At 45.4% G+C, this 21249-nt stretch overlaps 1 protein-coding gene across 1 annotated transcript in view; it reads right to left on the minus strand.

Moving 5' to 3' along the window:
* Positions 1-21249, minus strand: part of PLEKHG4 (pleckstrin homology and RhoGEF domain containing G4) — a 517593-nt gene that overhangs the window by 197407 nt on the left and 298937 nt on the right. Inside the window, 1 exon segment of the mRNA XM_033942931.1 lies at positions 5804-5995. Coding sequence (XP_033798822.1) covers positions 5804-5995 — 192 coding nt within the window.

Raw genomic sequence — 21249 nt, forward strand, 5'->3', positions numbered from 1 at the left:
GCACGTTCTCTTTGCTGCGATCCTGTCCCTGACGTCAGAGCAGGGGCAGGACCGTAGCAGAGAGAACGTGCTGCTGAGGACCACAGGCAGCTGCAGGGATCGCTATTACACCAGCGATTCTTCAAGCTGCCATATTAGCCTTAAGGAGGTAAGAGCGGGGAAACTGGGGGAAGGCCTTTCTGACTGACCCTCCCCCCTCAAGCAGGAGCGGCAGCAGAAGGCCAGCAAGAGGCAGCGCTGCAGCTCCTGCTTTAGAAAGACACGGGGGAAGGGTCGTCATTGAATCGGGAGGCCGATTTTTAAAAAAAATTGAAACGATTAAAATCAATTCACCTGATTCGAATCAGTGAATCGATTCAAATCGTGAATCGGGCAGCACTAGTCTGTACTATTGTGGATTGTTAGATCGGCTGTATTAAAAGTTGTCGCCTTTACTTAAAACATACAGTGTTAAAATCACTCATAAGTTTCTAATGTCATTTATCATTTTTTACCTTAAATGTTAAAGGTTTTACAAATCCCAATAAGCGAAATAAAGTATTAAACTATATGAACAAATGTAAATCTGATATTTTGAGGTTTCAAGAAACACATCTATCAGTCACAGAATCTGGCAAGATTACTACTAACTGGTCATATCCCATCTTATTTTCTCCCGCTGATGGAAAAAAAAATGGAGGTACTCTTTTAGTAAGGAATTCTCATAATATTCACATTATTTCTTATACAACTGACACTCATGGAAGGTGGATTAAAGCTAACCTTGAAATTAATCACTGCCCTCTATTATCAACATATATGGTCCTAATACAGATAGTAACTACTACACAAAAACATCCACTGGTGAACCAAATACTTGTATAAGGTGCAGCTATGATGCCAGTAAAGGGGGTAATAGAGCCTCAGATTGTGGAGCAGTGTATCCAATTCGGGTTATTCATTTGAACAATGTTCATGAGCTCCTATTCACGTCACCTGCTCTACCCCCACGCTACCCCTAAATTACTTTTTAATCTTTAATTATGCATTTTTTAATAGTCTTAATATAATACTTTTAAATAACTTCATTTAAAACTTCTCCAGTGTTTAAAAAACATGCAATTTTCTTTCATTTAACCCGGGCAAAAAAACTTCCAGGAGTTAAAACACTACCGAACGGTGTTCATACACCTCACACTATACTGGGACCACGTGGAATATTTTTTTTGTCTAATACAGTTAGCTCATCTTTCTTTGACAAAATTGCTGATTTAATTGCTACTGTTGGATGTAATCCATGCATTATTGGTGGTGACTTTAACCTAATCCTAAACCTAGAGGTGGATAGGAAATCATCTGTATCATTCAGGAAAACAAATTGCAGGATATCATATTTCAACTGAAACTCTCAGACTCATGGAAACTCACCCACCAGAAAGGAAAGGAATACATCTTCTATTTGCATCCTACTTATTTTATTCCAGATTAGACTATTCTCTTATCAGTCGTTCATTGGTTGCAAAGATTGGTTCTACTGATATCTGGGAAATTACAATATTAGATCATGCTCCCATAATACTGAAGTTAAAAGACATGGGATTACAGAAAAAGTTTAACTGATGAAGACCTCATTCCTTATATAAATTCTAACATTCAAGATTTCTTCAACTTAAACAAGCCTCAACAAACATTGTGGCCTTGCTTTTGGGATGTGTTCAAAGCCTTTATAAAGGAGTAATTATTTCTTTTTTAGCCTGAAAGACCAAAATAAACAGATTTGCTATCAATCAAATGGAATTAAACAACTTGATTGTTACCTTCAAAAAACTCATGGGATCACAAAATTTTGGAACAACTCCAAAAATCAAGATTTGAATATAATTTATTACTTATGTAGTTGTTTGTGAAAGTAATAAACAAGTTTTTATGCAGTCTGCGAATTACTATGCTAACCAATGCTCCCTCTAAGCATTGGCCAGGTGCGTACAAATTGTTTCTCATATGAGCAACAAGTCCTAAAAAAATTTTTTAATGTGAGCATCAAGTTCTAAAAACTATATATTTTCCAAATTTGCAATAATTTTTGTGAGTGATCATGTATATTTTGTGAACCATGCTTCTAGAATGTATGAGCAATTGCTCATATGCTTAGTTTAGAGGGAACATAGATGCTAACGCTAATACTGTATTTTCACTCATATACCGCGCACCCGTGTAAAATGCGCACATGGGTATAGCGCGCGGGAAACTGTAATTTATGTAAAGAAATTTTTATATAGTGCGCACACCCGTATACCGCACATGCCGCCCCGACTCTCCCGTCGCCGCCCGACTCTCCTTTCGCCCACCCCGACTCTCCTCTGGCCGCCCCGACTCTCCTTTCGCCCACCCCGACTCTCCTCTCCCCCTTGAAGTCCTGTCCCCACCCTGAAAGCTTGATGCCCCCCCGACGTCCGATTCACCCCCCCCGCAGGACCGCTCGCACCCTCACCCCAAAGGACCGCTCGCACTCGCACCCCCACCCCGAAGGAAAAGGGCGGGACCGCCGGAAGAGGAAGCAGCACAGACGCAGGGCTCAGAGAAGGGGCGGGACCGCCGGCAGAGGAAGCAGCAGGACAACGGTAGGCAGCTTCTCCATGATGCCCCGGGGGGGGGGAGGCTGTGGGGGTGCGAGCGGTCCTTCGGGGTGGGGGTGCGAGTGCGAGCGGTCCTTCGGGGTGGGGGTGCGAGCGGTCCTGCGGGGTGAATCGGACGTCGGGGGGGGGAACTATGTAAAAAAAAATTTGTACAACGCGCTCACGAATATAACGCACATGGTTATACTCGGTTTGTAAAATCGTGTATAACGCACGCGTTATATGCGTGAAAATACGGTAAATGTGGACTTCACTTAGCTGAACTTTTTAAAATCTCGCTCTAGACTCTGACAAAACTAACATTCCAGCCATGAAACACTCTAAAGGCAAAATTCTTTTCAAGGAAGTAGATATTTTACAACAGCTCCAATCCTTTTATGAATGTTTATACACATCTGAAATACAATTGGATGCTGATTACACCTCCTTTTTCAAAGATATTTCTGGTCCTGCTTTAACTGATTTGGATAATAAATTACTAAGTAAACCATTTCATGTGCAGCAAGTATCCTCTGCTATTAAAAGTATGGCAAAAAAAGAAACACCTGGACCTAATGGATTAAGTAGAATTCTATCAAGCACTTCAAAACACACTTATGCCTCATTTATTAAATTACTTTACCTATAAAATTGACTCAGGACAGATCTCAAGAACCTTCACAGAGGCTACTATTATTGTACTACCAAAACAGGGCAAGGATACACTCAAAGTACAAAATTATCGCTCATTGTCTTTGATAAATGTGGACACCAAAATATTTCCTAAATTAATAACTATAAGATTACAACTGTTTCTTCCTAAATTAATCAATATGGATCAAAATGGTTTTATGAATGAGAGATTCTCTGGTGATAGCACCTGATTGTTTTAATAATAATCTAATATAATAAAACGGTAAGCCGCGCATGCGCACTTCCTATGCGTGCGTCCGTTTTCTGTGAGCTGTACCACACATAGAAAGTGCGCATGTGCGGCTTATGGTCTGGGCTCACGCGAGGCAAGACAAGTGGCATGCGCGCCCTTCCCTGCTCTCCACCGCTGCCGGCCGCTAGCACCCCTGCCCTCTCCGTTGCCTCCCGGCTCCAGCGGCGTAGGCAGCACTATAAACACGCTGCTTCGCGCCCTTCTCTGCCGATTTCCTCTGCCGCATCTCTGATGACATCATTGGAGACAGACGTGGCAGAGGAAATCGCCAGTAGAAGGCCGTGAAGCAGCGTGTTTAAAGTGCTGCCTACGCGGCTGCAGTCCCAAGGTTTGTCGGCGGTGGGAGGGTCAGGAGCAGGCCAGATCGACAATGGCAGTCAAAGAAGGGGGAGGGGCCGAACGGAGCAGGGAAGAGAAGGTAAGAGAAGGGAAAGGGGGAGTGGGGGAAAATGCTGCTACTGCTTCTACACAGGAAAGGGGGGGATAGGAGGGAAATGCTGTTGCTGCTGCATAGGGAAGTGGGATGGAAATGCTGCTGCACAGGGAAATGGGGAAAAATGACAGACAGCGGGAGGGAGGGAGACAGAAAGAAAGAAAGACACAGGGGCAGGGAGAGGGACAAAAAGACAGAGAAAGGGGGAGAGAGAGAGAGTCAGCGGGAGAGGGACAGGGGGCTGCTTTGGAGGGAGGGGTGTGCTTGGGGCAAACAGCTTTGCTCTGGGGGGGAAGACAGAAGGGGCCATGGAGAGACAGGGGGCTGCTTTGGGGGGAGGGGTGTGCTGGGGAGAGACAGAAGGGGCAATGGAGAGATAGGGAAAGGGGACAGACAGCTTTGCTCTGGGGGGAAAGACAGAAGAGGGCCATGGAGAGACATTTGGGGGGGAGGTGGGTGCTGGGGGCAGACAGCTTTGCTCGGGGGGGGGAGGGGGAGACAGAAGGATACAGACAGCGGTCAAGGAGAGAGAGATAAAGAAACACAGACAGACAGACACATCTATTCTAGCACCCGTTAATATAACGGGCTTAAAGACTAGTAATAATAATAATAAGTTTATTTTTATATATCACCCTACCACATAGTTCTAGGCATTTCACATACATTAAAAATTATACAATAAATAAATAAAATACAATTTGCTAAATTGTATTTTATTCATTGATTGTATAATTTTTTCCACCTATACATCTCTAAAGTGCACAGTGTCTAAACAATTCCAGATAATTTGATGTTTTCTCAAAGAGCTGTAAAAACACATTTGTTTGGTTTCTAGATAAGTAGCTCAGTTCATTGTAATAGTATATTGGATTTTAAATTTTGATGAGAATGTGAAATTTAAATTTTGATTTATTATGATGTTATTATTGTATTAACATAGGGCTCCTTTTACAAAGCTGCGATACAGGTTTCTACTGTGGGCCATCAAGGTAAATACTCTGATGCTCATAAGAATTCTATGAGCGTTGGAGCATTTACCTTGTACCACTTTGCTCTGCAGTGCGCTCCTGAATGCCTGAAGTGCTAGGCAAATGGCTCAAAGTTCCAAGCAGTTGATCGACTACTTCCTCTGAGAAGGGGACCAGCGTCTCTGTACTGGACGCCCTTCACAATGTGCACCCCAGCCGTATAGGCTGGCATCCGTCATCAAGTTCACTCATGCAGTGATGCGAAGGGGAACTCCTCTGGTTAGAGACTGAGAATCCAACCACCAGGTTAAACTGTGATGTGCTTCCGCTGTCAAAAGAAAGTGCTACTGCAGCAAATCCCTTTGTGGGCACCACCTGGAGAGTAGTGCATTCTGGAGAGGATGCAAGTGCTCCCTTGCCCAGGGAACCGCATCCATGGTCACAAACATTGCTTGTCCACAGAAGAAATCTCTATCACGCCTTTGTAAAAGCCAGAAATAATTTCTTATGTGTTTGCCAAGATAAATATGGATGTATCCATGTATCCATTCTGGGCTAGAAAATTAAATAAACCTAAAACTAAATGGTTTTACGAGTATGAATGGGAGATTCTCTAATGTGCACATTGTCTTGAAATCTCTGGGCCAATGGTTCTACCACAAGGACAAACAGGAAGGGGTGACAGGACTTTCCTGATATTTTTATTCAAAAGAATTTGTGTATCCTTACATTCATTTTTTTCCATATGGTCTCTATAAATTACATGTATCCACTTAAAAAAAAAATCTCTAAAGTGATTTTTTTTCTTAAATATTTTTTCTCTAAAACAAAAAAGGGGACATTTTATTTTCACTCTTACCTTATCAAAGAATTGATACAATTTCAATGTTTTCTCTATCTTTTTCTGAGATTCATCTAGCCTTCTAGAAAATTCTTGAAGCTGTTCTTTATGTGTCTGTAGCTTCATCACATAAGTAAACGTTTCTGTTGATGTAAAGTTTTCCCATCGACTCATCCTCTTTATCACTTCATGTCCCCGATTTAGGTAATTCTGAGAAGAGAAAGTTTAGCCTTCATAGTATTAAGGATACACAGTCTGAACCCTCTTATTTATTTACAAGTGAATTTTCCACGTTCCTCAAAACAATCTGCATCTATCAAGATACAGTATAAGGATTTGAATTTGTAACCCATCTTTCTCCAATAAAAGGACTCTTTTACAGAGTAAAAAGGCACAACTCCTTGGCATCCCAGTAGATCTCTCATATTTCTATCATAAAAGTGAGAAGCTTCTAAAGTTCTTTTAATAAAAAATAACTGGCACCAGCAAACTACTTGCCCTTTATCATTTTCTGATGTTTTAGTTCCTTGCACTATACAAGTGTAGCATGAAATACTGAGCACTAGACATATTTAAACATTTAATTCCACCAATATGAAACCTGAATTTTCAAATGGAGGTAGAAAAATATCAGGCTTAGAGAAGGGCTTGAAATAAGTGCTTAGGGACTATTTTACTGCAGTCTATAACAGAAGTTGGGAAACCAGGGTCAGAGTACGACTAGGGAAATGCAGACCATAGAGAGGACTAGGGATGATGGTTTAGAAATGATGGACAGAGCTAAAGGTGAGGCTGAAATCACAGAAGATCAGGCAATTTGGAGCAGTCGATTTGGGTCAGAGTTTGGAGCTAGGGTTGAGAGATCAAGGTGGAGTTTGTGGTTGAAGATAGGAGACCGAGGAAATGCTTAGTTTTAGATTTGGGAAATCAAGAGCAGAGATGGTGCTGAGGTACACAGATCAAAGTAACAGCATATGAAAACAGACCAGGGACAAATCTTAAGGCTAGGAAAATTATTTAAAAGGCAGAGATCTTTTCTACCAGTTTTGTTATATCAATAATAGTAATAATTTAAAAACAGTTTTTTTTATATACCCTCTCAACTTAGGAGGGTATATAGCGTGGTAGTTAAATTATAACTCCAATAAGAAAATCATCAAATATATGTTATTGATGCAAAACTTAATAATGAGAACTATTGAAGGTACTTAATAAACAACTAGGATTTCAGTAACTTCCAAAATTTAAGGTAATTTTTCTCACATTTAATTTCAGTAAATAAAGAATTCCATAAACTTGGAACTGCTATGCAAAACTTTTTCTTTAAGGATGACACCAAGCATGTAGAGCAAGCAGCTGGCAACTCAAACTTACCAGTCAGCATGAATGAGGCAATTTATCACAGAATAGGTCTTGGTTTCAGCTATGATTTCATATAAGGACAATTACCATATATTAACTTGAAATCCAAGCATAAGGTTTTAAATTCCACATGGGCTATCACTGGGGTCAGTGCAAGGTCTGCAGGAGTTGGATCACTATCAAATATAAACTTGCACAAAATTATCTTAACTGCGGTGTTTCTGTAATAACTGCAGTTTGGACAACTAAGGGACCCTTTTACCAAACCATATTAAGTACTAATGTACCCCTAATGTAGGAATAAAGGCTTACTGCAAAACAGTAATTTGCCTGCCGCTCATGCTAATCACATGCTACAGTATTTATATTGTTTTGCTATTTTTTCTGGAGGGGATGTGTCATGTACAGGGAATGGCATGGAAGCATTATCCAACTAGCACATTCACATTAGCGTATACTAAGGCCCATTTTCTATAAATGACACCTTAAGTTAGGCACCTAACTAAAGTTAAAAATATTGCTTAAAATATAAAAAATCAAATTAAAACAATATGTGGCTCATAATAATAATAAAAAAACCCTAAAAAGTGGCCTAAATGGGCACTTGGACGATCAAAAAGTCTGATCGTCCAAGTCCCATAATCAAAGCTGGTTTTAGACGTATCTAAAACCAGCTTAGGCCTTTCCCCTGCCTCTAAACGCATAGAGCAAAAAGAGGCATTTTTAGAGGAGGGGAAAGGGCGGGCGGTGGGCTGACCTACACCTATAACCAAAACTTTTGACAGGTTGCCAGTCGGCACTTATACGTTTTGACTTAGACCAAGTCAAAACAGGTATAAGTGCCAAAAAAGGGGCAGCTGAGCTGATGGCGGCTGGCGCTATCAGCCCAGCGGCCCGGCAACCTACCCACCCCCACCGCAACCATCAGGGCAGGAGAGATGCCTCATCTCCCCTGCCACAATAGCAATACTACCAAGTGCCACCAAACACGGCACTTGGGATCGCTAAAGCGGCAGGAGAGATGACCCATCTCTCCTGCAGCGATCCATCCCTTCCCCTCAATCCGATTGGGCCAGGAGAGAGCCCAAGCCCTCCTGGCTCCACTGACAACAATCGGGGCAAGAGGGAGCCCAAGCCCTCCTGCTCCGCCGAAAACCTACCCGCCCGACACTATCAGGGCAGGAGGGAGCCCAAGCCCTCCTGCCTACCAAAACCCCCTACTCCCATCCCCACTAAAATATGGGCAGGAGGGATCCCAGGCCCTCCTGCCCTCGACGCACCCCCCCTTGAACCCCCAATCGGCACCCCACCCCCACCCCCAATCCCCCTCCCCATACCTTAAAATCGGTCGGACGGACAGGTGCCAAGCCCATCCGTCCGACAGGTCAGCCATCCCTGGAATGGCTGGCCTTAAGGCCTGATTGGCCCAGGCGGCTCAAACCCCACCTACAGGTGGGGCCTGAGGCGCCTGGGCCAACCGGAATAAGCCCAGTAGTCTTAGGCCCCTCCTGTGGGCGGGGCCTTAGGCACATGGGCCTACAGAAGGTAGTCATATGGGGACAATATTACATCTGAAGCCCTCATTGGACAGATATAAAGGTTGCCTTTTTCTTATTATGACCAGGGTAGCCATACAAATGGTTACTCGCAATTGGAAGAACTGGGATCGCCTTAACTTTACTTTTTGGTGGGCAAATTTATGTTTAAGTTATAGATTTGAAAAGATGAATGCAGATATGCTGGGGCATACTAAGAGATTCAAGTTAATTTGGGGCCCTTTGACGTCTTTTATAGATTCATTTGTCTTTTCCTTTATTTATGTTGGTATAATGCACACACACCCAGGGGGAGGGAGGGCAGGAGGGTGTATTTCTTTTGTATGGTTCTATTCCCTTATGAAATGTTGGTTGGGTGGGGGATTTTTAATGTTGTATGGATTTTGATTGTTTATAAATGCATTTTTGAATAATATTATTTGTATAGACACTGTATTGCATTTTTTTTAGCTTTAGAAACTCAATAAAGTTAAAAAAAACATATGTGTAGGTGCCTATTGGTGCCTTAAAAAAAGCATCTGCATTGCACCTATGGAAGCGCTTTACAATGCCTAATGCCAAGCATAGAGAAGCACTCTTGGTGCCCCCTGGTAAATGACATAGGCTACCACCATTGCGTTATCCGAGAAAACTCATACCACTTTGATCTGCAGTGCGCTCCTGAATGCCTGAAGTGCCAGGCAAATGGCTCAAAGTTCCAAGCGGTTAATCGACTAATTCCTCTGAGAAGGGGACCAGCGTCTCTGTACTGGACGCCCTTCACAATGTGCACTCCAGCCGTATAGGCTGGCATCCGTCATCATGATCACTCATGCAGAGATGCGAAGGAGAATTCCTCTGGTTAGAGACTGAGGTTCCAACCACAAGGCTAAACTGTGATGTGCTTCCGCTGTCAAAAGTAACTGCTACTGCAGAGAATCCCTTTGTGGGTACCATCTGGAGAATAGTGCATTCTGGAGAGCATGCAAGTGTGCCCTTGCCCAGAGAACCACAACCATTGATCCCAGCACCTGTACATAATGCCAGGCCGTCAGAACTGTCTTGCTCCAAAACACATATCTGATGCAGATCACAAACAAAAACAGGGTACTCAATTTCAGGGGCACTGACTTCGCACGCATGGGAGATTTCGTCTACCAGATGCTACAGGTTCAAGAAGTAACTGATAATGTGGAAGCTATATGGACAACCTTGAAATCGATCCTTCATGAGGCAACTATCTGCTACATAAAATCGGTAACCAAACAACAAAGAAAAAGGAAACCCTAATGGTTCACAGATGAGGTATCACACCTCGTCAAGGAGAAGAAAAGAGCATTTCTATCATAAAAACGCATGTGGGAAAAAGAAGCAAACATTGAATACAGGACAAAGTCTGCAGCGGTCAAAACAGCAGTCAGGGAAGCCAAACTTCGTATGGAAGAAACTCTAGCGAAGAACATCAAGAAAGGGGACAAATCCTTCTTCAGATACATTAGCGACAGGAAAAAGAACACAAACGGGATAGTACGCCTTAGAACGCCAGACGGGAATTATGTGGAAACTGACTCCGATAAAGCCAAACTACTGAATGATTACTTCTGTTCAGTCTTTACCTGCGAGGCACCAGGGCACGGGCCTCGGCTGGATGCAAAGCAAAGCATGGATGACCCATTTCAGAAGTTTGAGTTCACACCAGCTGATGTTTACAGAGAACTGTCAAGACTCAAGGTGAACAAAGCCATGGGACCGGACAATCTGCACCCAAGAGTGCTCAGAGAGCTATGCGATGTTTTGGCGGAACCGTTAGCCATGCTCTTCAATCTCTCCCTAAGTACGGGAAGAGTCCCCCTGGACTGAAAAACTGCCAATGTTGTTCCTCTGCACAAAAAGGGTTGCAGAGCGGAGGCTGCGAATTACAGACCGGTAAGTCTCACATCAATAGTGTGTAAACTCATGGAAACTCTACTTAAAGGGAAATTAGACACGATATTGGATGAGGGGAATCTGAGGGATCCCTGTCAACATGGATTCACTAGGGGCAGGTCATGCCAATCCAATCTTATCAGCTTCTTTGACTGGGTGACAGGAAAGCTAGACTTGGGAGAGTCTCTGGACATAGTGTACTTGGATTTCAGTAAAGCGTTTGACAGTGTCCCACACCGTAGACTATTAAACAAGATGAAATCGATGGGGTTAGGTGAGAAACTAACGGCATGGGTCAATGATTGGCTGAGTGGAAGACTTCAGAGGGTGGTGGTCAATGGCACCCTCTCTAAGACATCAGAGGTGACTAGTGGAGTGCCACAGGGCTCAGTCCTGGGACCATCCCTTTTTAACATATTCATAAGGGACTTGACCCGAGGGCTTCAGGGTAAAGTAGCGCTGTTTGCCGATGACGCCAAACTGTGTAATATAGTAGGTGAAAGCGATCTCACGGATGGTATGGCGCAGGATCTGATCAAGTTGGAAAACTGGTCTTCAACATGGCAGCTGGGCTTCAACGCAAAGAAGTGTAAGGTGATGCATCTCGGCAGCAGAAATCCATGCAGAACATACACCTTGAATGGAGAAACACTAGCTACGACCTCAGAAGAACGGGACTTGGGAGTAATCATCAGTGCAGACATGAAGGCTGCTAAACAAGTAGAGAAGGCCTCATCCAAGGCAAGGCGGATGATGGGATGTATCAATAGAAGCTTCGTCAGCCGTAAACCTGAAGTCATAATGCCACTGTACAGAACCATGGTGAGACCTCATCTGGAGTACTGTGTGCAATTCTGGAGGTCACATTACCGTAAAGATGTACTTCGAGCTGAGTCAGTCCAGCGAATGGCCACTAGGATGGTCTCCGGACTCAAGGGTCTCTCATACGAGGAAAGACTGGGCAAGTTGCAGCTCTACTCTCTAGAGGAGCGCAGGGAGAGGGGTGACATGATTGAGACATTTAAGTAAGTCACAGGTCGTGTCGAGGTGGAAAACGACATATTCTTTCCAAAGGGACCTTCAGTCACAAGGGGGCACCCGCTCAAACTCAGAGGAGGGAGATTTGGTGGTGACACCAGGAAGTATTTCTTTACAGAAAGGGTGGTGGATCACTGGAACAAACTACTGGTGCAAGTGATCAAGGCCACTAGCGTGCTCGACTTTAAGAATAAATGGGACATCCACGTGGGATCTCTACGTGGGTCAAGCAGCACTCTGACTTAATGGGGTGGGACAGTAGAGTGGGCAGACTTGATGGGCTATAGCCCTTTTCTGCCGTCATCTTTCTATGTTTCTGAGAGGAATAGCACAGTTACTTACCATAACAGGTGTTATCCAGGGAAAGCAGGCAGATATTCTCACTGATGGGTGATGGCACCGACGGAGCCCCGGTACGGACTGTGACAAACCTAAGTACATTTCAGGTTTTGTCTATGAAAAAACCCAAGTCCGGTTTGGGTTTTGTCCCAGAGATAGGGAAGAAATAACTATATCCCTATGCAAGAGAGCTGACTCACAGACTACAGAACTAGCTGACTATTGCTGGGACAGAGAGTTGGCAACAGATGAGGTATGGCAGGGAAAGGACAGGTTTGAAAGCTGCACAGTTTAAACCTGTCCCTAACCCTGCCAGGAGATTTCTACTTTTCCAGCAGCCTATCCCTGTAAGAGTCAAGGCTGGAAAGGAACCTGCACTTAGCCAGATGGAACAAGCCAGTGTGTGGAAGGCCCTTCCGCCACCTAGGCTAAGGGGGAGTGTCTCTCCTTAGCTTAAAACGAGGCAGTGCAGAACACTAGGGGAGCAAGCAGAGTGGAGGCAAGCTGGAGAGAACCTGGCTGAACTGTGGAAAATGGAAGCTGGCAAGAGCCGGAGAGAAAGGGAGATTTTCTTTCCCCAGTCTAAGGAGGCTAGGGAAACTGACTGCCAGATGGTAGATACATAGAAGCTGGCTTCTGCCTCTGAGAGTTGGGAACAAAACCCAGGGGAAGCCATGGACACGCAGGAGAGTCTGGTAGGACCTGAGGCTTTTCCCATGGATATAGAAATGCAGTGAGAGATATGTGCTGTGTCTTTGCCTACAATCTCTGAGCCTCCAGAGAAGACAGTGTTTTTCTTTTGAAGGAGATTTGTATTTCTCTCCTTTTATATTGAACTTTAAGTTTGTGCCTGAGAGCTTTAATTTTGAGCCTAACAAATGTTTGGAGGTATTTTCCTGTTAGCATCTAGGCTGAGCAGAGTACGTTCCTCCCCCACAGCTGTGCATAATTAATCACAGTAACGTCTCAGCAGGGAAACGTTCTGAGAGCCCTGAACGTTCCCAGAGCCAAGGCTATCCAAAGTAAAACTTCTCCACACACTTGGCTGTGCTAAGTTTTCCTTACAAAACCTGTGCTTCTGAATGTTATGCCTACTTACAGAACAACACTTTGTTTGGGGAAACGTTGAGCTGAAGGGAAACCATGTGACCTGCTTGCCTGCTTTTGTTGTTCAGTTTTTGTTTGGAGTTTTTTCTTCTGTGCTTTACATGTCCACGAATTGGCAGAGCTGCTGGGGAATAAGCAGGTTAGTAAATGTTCCAAACTTATATTCTTAAAACTACCTGCTCTGGTGAAGAGGACTGTGTTTGAGGATACTGAGAATGTCCAGAATCAGGGGACTAAATTATGCTTTACTTACAAAACCTGGACACTGGATTTGAGGGTTTTGTCTCTGGATGAGAAGCTTATGTTTGCCAAAGGTGAATGATTGTTTTGAAACTGCTAAGCTGAAGCCTGCATTTTTGCTTTGTGAAACCAGTAACCATAATAAAGCTAAGATTTGATGTATTCTGACTTGGACTCTGCCCTTGCATGTCCTTATTAGGCTAATAGTAAGTCAGGTAAAGTCCTGAAGGGTCCCTTGGTGGTAAGGGACACGCCGGGCCAGAGAACTTTGTCACGATCCCGTGGGCTCATGACGCAGCTCAAGAGCGTGGGTGTGACAGGACACTGTGAATTGCACTCTAAGAACTTATAAAGTTCTGGCTAGCCTGCACCGCGCATGCGCGAGTGCCTTTCCACCCGACAGAGGCGCGTGGTCCCTCAGTTAAAATAAGCCACCTAAGAAACCAACCCGGGGAGGTGGGTGGGTTGTGAGAATATCTGCCTGCTGTCCCTGGATAACACCTGTTATGGTAAGTAACTGTGCTTTATCCCAGGACAAGTAGGCAGCATATTCTCACTGATGGGTGACCTCCAAGCTAACAGAATGGGATGATGGGAAAGTTGGCTATTAGGAAAATAAATTTTGTAACACAGATAGGCCGAAGTGCCCATCCCACCTGGAGAAAGACTCCAGACAGTAGTGAGAAGTGAAGGTATGAACTGAGGACCAGGTGGCAGCTTTACAGATTTCCTCAATAGGAGTAGATCTGAGGAAATCCACAGAAGCTGCCATAGCTCTAACTTTATGGGCTGTGTCAGGCTGGTCTGAGCATAACAGAACGAGATGCAGGCGGCAAGTCAGTTGGAAATCATTCTCTTGGAAATAGGATGCCCCAACTTGTTTGGATAAAAAGAGATAAAGAGTTGGGGAGAAGTTCTGTGGGGCTTTGTGCGATCAAGGTAATAGGCCAAAGCTCGTTTACAGTTCAAAGTATGCAAGGCTGCTTCTCCAGGTTGAGAATGAGGCCTAGGAAAAAATACTAGTAGAACAATCGACTGACTGAAATGAAAGTCAGAGACAACTTTTGGAAGAAACTTTGGATGTGTACGCAGAACCACCTTATCATGATGGAAAATTGAAAGGTGGATCTGCTACCGTGTTTCCCCGATGATAAGGCAGGGTCATCAAATAAGACAGCCCCCCCTTTTTAGAAAAAATTGTAAAATAAGGCACCCCCCCCGCAAATAAGCCACCCACCGATACCTGCGCTTACCCGAATCGGGTGGTACGGTGGGTGACTCCGTGTGGTCCCTCCGTCTATCGCGGGGGTCGGCAACCCGCGGCTCCAGAGCCGCATGCGGCTCTTTTCCACCTTTGCCGTGGCTCCGGTAGTGTGTCACGCAGGCATGCAACTTACAAGTCCGGCGTCGCGGCGGGAAATAGCCATGCTGAGCAGTGAGCTCAGCACGTACACAGATGAAAGCCTTGCTTGCTGATTGGTCCGGCGGCCGTGCCGCCGGACCAAACAGCAAGCAAGGCTTTCATCTGTGTAGTACTGAGCTCACTGCTCAGCATGGCTATTTCCCGCCGCGACGCCGGACTTGTAAGATGCACGCCTGAAAAAGAAATCATCCTGGCCGGGGTCGGTGTCATGCTCCGGAGATCTACAGCCTTCCTATCTCCCTCTCCCTTCTACCTGCTTCCGGCCACATCCCCTGCTCTGCAGCTCTCTTCGGCAACTCAGCAGCAGCGATCGACACAAGCTTCTGACATCGGGGCCTACCCTCTGCGAGTCCCGCTTGTTTCAACTTCCTTTTTCCACAAAGGCGGGACTCGTAGAGGGAAGGCCTCGATGTCGGTAGCTTGTCTTGATCACCGCTGCTGACAAGTTGCTGAAGAGAGCCGCGGAGCAGGGGGGTGTTGCCAGGTGCAGGTAGAAGGGAGAGGGCCAGATGCAGGACTCGTGGGTGAGGGAACAGAAGAGAGAGAGAAAGGATAGAGATACAGAGGGGACATGAAAGGGTAAATAAGGCATCCCCCCGAAAATAAGCCCTAGAGCATATTTTGGCCTTCCAAAAAAAATAAGACAGTGTCTTACCATCGGGGAAACACGGTACTAGTGTTTCTAACTCACTGACCCTCCTGGCAGAGGTGAGAGCAATAAGAAAGACCACTTTCCAGGTAAGAAACTTGAGATGAGCTGTGGCCATTGGTTCAAATGGTGGCTTCATCAAACTAGAAAGATCCACATTAAGGTCTCAGATGACAGGTAGAGGCTTGAGAGGAAATATTGGCAGAAGTATGGGTTCCCTGGAACTGAGTTGAAGTAGAAGGGAGAACCGATGTTGTCTGGGCCACCATGGAGCAATGAGAATCATGGTGGCTGCCTCTCTCTTGAGCTTGAACAGAATTCTCAACATGAGAGGAAGTGGAGGGAAGGCATATAGAAACCGACCCGTCCAATCCAGAAGAAAAGCATCCGCTGCCAGATGGAGAGGAGAGTAAAGTCTGGAGCAAAACTGGGGCAACTGATGATTGTGAGGGGCTGCAAATGTATCCATTTGGAGTGCCCTCATTGAGCAAATACAGACTGGAGAGTTACAGAGTCGAGAGTCCATTCGTGAAGTTGAAGAATTCTGCTGAGGTTGTCTGCTAGTGAATTCTTCTCTCCTTGAATGTAGACAGCCTTCAAGAAGAGATTGCGAGCTGTTGCCCAAGTCCAAATTTTCTGGGCCTCCTGACACAACAGAGAGAACCCGTGCCTCCTTGCTTATTTATGTAGTACATTGCTACTTGATTGTCTGCAAAGGAGGAGGACTTGAGGATAGAGAAGATGTTGGAACGCCTTGAGGGCATAAAACATCGCTCTGAGTTCCAGGAAATTGATGTGAAATTTGCTCTCCCTGGCAGTCCAAAGACCCTGAGTCTGCAGATCGTCCATGTGTGCCCCCCACGCATAAGGAGACGCATCCATCGTGATGATTTTGTGATGAGGCAAGTGAAAGAGACCTCTGGAAAGATTGGAGGAGGTCAACCACCATTGAAGCGCCTGCAGAAGAGAACGATGTCACAGATATGTACTGTAAAGGATGATCCATTGCATGAGACCACTGAGAAGCCAGAGTCCACTGAGGAGTACGCAGATGGAGTCTTGCCAATGGCGTGACATGAACTGTGGAAGCCATGTGGCCTAGAAGAATCATCCTGTGTCTGGCAGAAATGGTTTGAAGTGGAAGCACTTGCTGACATAGACAGATGAGAGTCTGAAGATAATCCGGTGGGAGGAACGCTCTCATGAGAGTTGTGTCCAGGATTGCACCAATGAACTGAAGACGTTGAGTCGGAATGAGATGTGATTTGGGGAAGTTGACTTCGAATCCCAGAATCTGCAGAAAAGAAATGGTCTGAGATGTTGCTTGGACCACTTCCTGAGATGAAGAAGCCTTGATTAACCAGTCGTCCAGGTAAGGAAAAACGGAGAGATGCGGCCACTACAATCAGGCACTTCGTGAACACTCTGGGAGAAGATGCCAGACCGAAGGGGAGTACCTTGTATTGGTAATGGCAATGATAGATCTGAAACCTGAGGTATTTCCAGGAAGCCGGATGAATAGGTTTATGTGTGTATGCTTCCTTAAGATCTAGGGAGCATAGCCAGTCGTTATGATTGAGAAGAGGATATAGCAGAGTGAGAGATAGCATCCTGAATTTCTCCTTTACCAGAAATTTGTTGAGATCTCTGAGATCCAGGATGGGTCTCAGTCCTTCAGTCTTCTTGGGTACCAAGAAGTAACGGGAGTAGAATCCCTAACCCCGCTGATCGAGAGGAACTTTCTTGATGGCATTCAGAAGGGATTGCACCTCCTGCAGATGGAAAGACTGTGTAGGGTTCAAAGCAGACTCTCTTGGAGGACTGTCTGGTGGAAGAGTCTGAAAATTCAGAGAGTAACCCTGACGAATGATGTTGAGGACCCAAAGGTCCGAGGTTATGAGCTCCCAACGAGTGATGAACAACTGAAGACAACCCCTGATGGGCTGAGGGCAAGGTTGAGAAATGAGAAGACTGGCTACGCCTCAAAGAAACATGTCAAAAAGGCTGTGCAGCTTTGGGTTGTGCAGCTTGTTGCTTCTGCTGCTGCTGCTGCTGTTGCCTTTGTCTACGAGGTTGAGACTGAGCTGGCTGCAGAGGTCGAGCAGTAAAACGTCTTTGATAAGAAGACTGTGGCCTGAAAGGATGAGCAGGTGGAGGCTTCTTCTTGTTCTTAATCAAAGTATCCCACCTGGTTTCATGAGCCGATACTTTTGGGTAGTGGTATCTAGACTCTCCAAAAAGTTCATCGCCCAAACAAGAAGCATTGGCTAAGCGATCTTGGTGGTTAATATCCAGCTCAGATACCCTAAGCCAAGCTAAGAATCTTATAGCCACAGACATGGCAGTAGTTCGATTTATAAGCTCAAAGGTGTAATAAATTGAGCATACCAAAAACTTTCACAGTTGTAACAAACTGGAAATATACTGTTGTAAAAGGGGTACCTTGCGCTCAGGTAGATACTTCTGAAGTGCAGACACTTGCTGAACCAAGTGCTTGAGATAAAAGGAAAAATGGAAAGCATAATTGTCAGACCGATTGGCAAGCATGGTATTTTGAAACAAACGCTTGCCAAATTGGTCCATTGTCTTACCCTCTCTGCCAGGAGGAACAGAAGCATAAACACTGGCCCCTGTAGCCTTATTCAGAGTGGAATCCACCAGGAGGGACTCATGAGGAAGTTGAGGCTTGTCAAAACCTGGGACAGAAATAACCCTATAAAGAGCATCCAGTTTACGAGGAGCTCCAGGGATGGTTAAAGGAGTTTCAAGGTTTTTATAAAAAGTCTCTCACAAAATGTCATGAAGGGGGAGCTTGAGGAACTCCTTAGGCGGCTGATCAAAATCCAATGCATCTAATAATGCTTTAGATTTTTTGGAATCAGACTCTTCATCTGACACAAGAAGCTCTTCAGAATCTTCCCAGAGATCTGAGTCCCACACCGGTGGTAAACCCCGAGAACCCGGTGTCGAGGACTCAACATGCTTAGTCTTCCGCACTAATTTCCCCGATCTGACCGGCATCGTGTCAGGGGAGGCATGGGCAGAAGAACGATGTCGAACTGGCTCCGACATCGACCCCTGAATCGGCGTCGAAGACCTTTGCTGAGGCGGTACAACTGTAGACGCCGGTTCCGCAAAGGTCGGTGCCGACAAAACAGGCTCAGACCACACCGGAGCCGTAAGGGTGGGAGTCGACAACCAAGCATCAGAGTGAACCATTACCGCAAGAGTCGATGCTGATAATAGAGGCTCAGACCGGACCGGCACCGAAGCCGGTGTCGCCAAGACAGGGAGTAAGATTTGTAACTGCTTCCGTAATTGGACTTGCATGATTGCTGCAATTTTGTCCTCCAGAGATTGCACCGGTACTGTTTGCTTTTTCGCCGGTACCTTTGGTGCTGCTCTGCACTCTGGAGATGAGGAGGCCGATGATGAGGCACTCACCTCAATGGGAGGCACTCACCTCAATGGGAGCCGCAAGAACACGAAAATTAAGAAGATTTTTTTTTTTAAACAATGAAAAAGAAAAACCGAAAGACGACAAAAAGTCAGAAAAAATAGCCGCAGGAGCTGGAAGGCAGCGAAAAAATTTCAACAGCCGTTGAAACGCGATTTCTTAGCTCCGCAGAAACTGAGGGACCACACGCCTCCTTCAGGCGGGAAGGCACTTGCGCATGCGCAATGCGGGCTAGGTAGAATTTTCTAAGTTCTTAGAGTGCAATTCACTCTAAAGTGTCCGTACCGGGGCTCTGTCGGTGCCGTCACCCATCAGTGAGAATATGCTGCCTGCTTGTCCTGAACGTGAACTTGCAGGCCTTGAGCATGCGCAGATGCTCAAGGCCCAGCAGAAGAGGAGGCCGATCTTTGGGCACCGGCACCAAGCACAGGACATGCCGGTGCCGGTGCCCAGATGACGGTAAGAAGCGGCGGGGGGGGGGGGGGGTGCCCAATCGCGTTGGGAGATGTGCTGGATCGCGGCAGGGGATGCCCAATCGTGGCGGGGGGGGGGTGCCGGATCGTGGTGGGGGTTGCCAAATCGCAGCCGGGGGGTGCCGGATCACAGGGGGGACCTTCGGGGGGAACAATACCGGTTCTCGTGGGGGGGGGGGGAACGTATCAAAGCGAGTTTTCATTATTTCCTATGGGGAAACTCGCTTTGATAAACGAGCATTTTGGATTACGAGCATGCTCCTGGAACAGATTATGCTCGTAATCCAAGGTACCACTGTATAGGCAAAAAAAGATGCTGCTGCAACTGCTTTTAAACCTTCCTCTGGACCAACTCCATCCTTTTTCTATCTTTTTGAAGATATGGTCTCCAGAATTAGACACAATATTCTAAATGAGGTCTCACCAGTCTTATACAGGAGCATCAATACCTCCTTTTTCCTAATGGCCATACCTCTTCTTATGCACCCTAGCATCCTTCTAGTTTTTGCCATCACTTTTTCAACCTGTATGGCCACCTTAAGATCATCACATACACTCACACCCAAGTCCCGCTCTTCTAACATGTACATAGTTCTTCACCCCCTAAACTGTACCTTTCCTTCGGGTTTTTGCAGCCCAATAAATGACCTTGCATTTCTTAGCATTAAATTTTAGCTGCCAAATTTCAAACCATTCTTCAAGCTTCACAAGGTCTTTCCTCATGTTATTCACACCATCCAGGGGTCTACTCTATTCAGATTTTGGTATCATCTTCAAAGAGGCAAATCTTATCCGAAAGCCCTGCAGCAATATCGCTTAAAAAATGTTAAAAGAACAAGTCTGAGAACAGAATCTTGAGGCACACTCCTGGTAACATCCCTTTCCTTAGACTGATATCCATTGACCATTACTCTCTGTCATCTTCCACTCAACCAGTTCCTGACCCAGCCTGTCACTTTGAAGCCCATCCTGAGGACACTCAGTTTATTTATTAGACGTCTGTGTGGAACACTGTCAAAGGCTTTGCTAAAATCTAAATACACTACATCTAGTGCACTCTCTCTATCGAATTTTCTAGTCACCCAGTCAAAGAAATTGATCAGATTTGCCTGACAAGATCTACCTCTAGAGAATCCAGTAATTTTTGGGATTTCATGCTTTGGTCCTTCCTCTCCCTCAGATGCTTTCATCTCCTCCACCTTCAGGGCAGCATACCGGTTCTTCAGTTCAAGGGCGGGCGGAGTTTCAGTGCCAGTCTTGCAAGGTTCCGTAATCTGAATCCAGCTGTCTTCTCTCAGTACAGCCTCTTCTTCCCTACAGCTGGAAATCTTTGACGCCTCATCGATTTACTCTCATTTAGACGGATGCTTCTCAGTCTTGCCACCTCCTCTGTCAGTTCCTTTAGTTCCTTCATGAGGAATTCAGGCTGAATACAGTTTGCACATGGAACCACTCCCTCTGCCTGGGTAACATTTTCTGTCTGCATTGAGACAGAAGCTGTAACATGAGCAGCAGCTTTGGTAACACAATGTTTCCCAGTCATATCTGTGGTTGCAGAAGTACTTACATCTGGAAGAAAAAACGAAAGAGCTTAAAAATCCTATCAAAGCAATGCCCTGTTCCTGGTTGGCTAAAGAGCCTATAAATCAAAAAGCTCCACCTTGGGGTGGGCGGGTAGGAATTAACACCACAGACTTACCTCAACAGCTATTTGTGCCCTAATCTTATCTTATGCCCTGAAATGCAACCTAAAATACTGATCTAGACTAAAACATATTTTTCTATGATACCAGCCAGAGGTCTCTCTTCAAGGGGCACTTTTCGGTTAGGGTGAGAGATGAAGTATAGCATGCTTGGCCTGACTTAACAGTTTTCCAGGCCTCTCTCCCATTTACTACTCCCCAAAGTCTCAAAA

This window comes from Geotrypetes seraphini, chromosome 4, assembly GCF_902459505.1.
Source record: "Geotrypetes seraphini chromosome 4, aGeoSer1.1, whole genome shotgun sequence".
Taxonomy (NCBI): domain Eukaryota; kingdom Metazoa; phylum Chordata; class Amphibia; order Gymnophiona; family Dermophiidae; genus Geotrypetes; species Geotrypetes seraphini.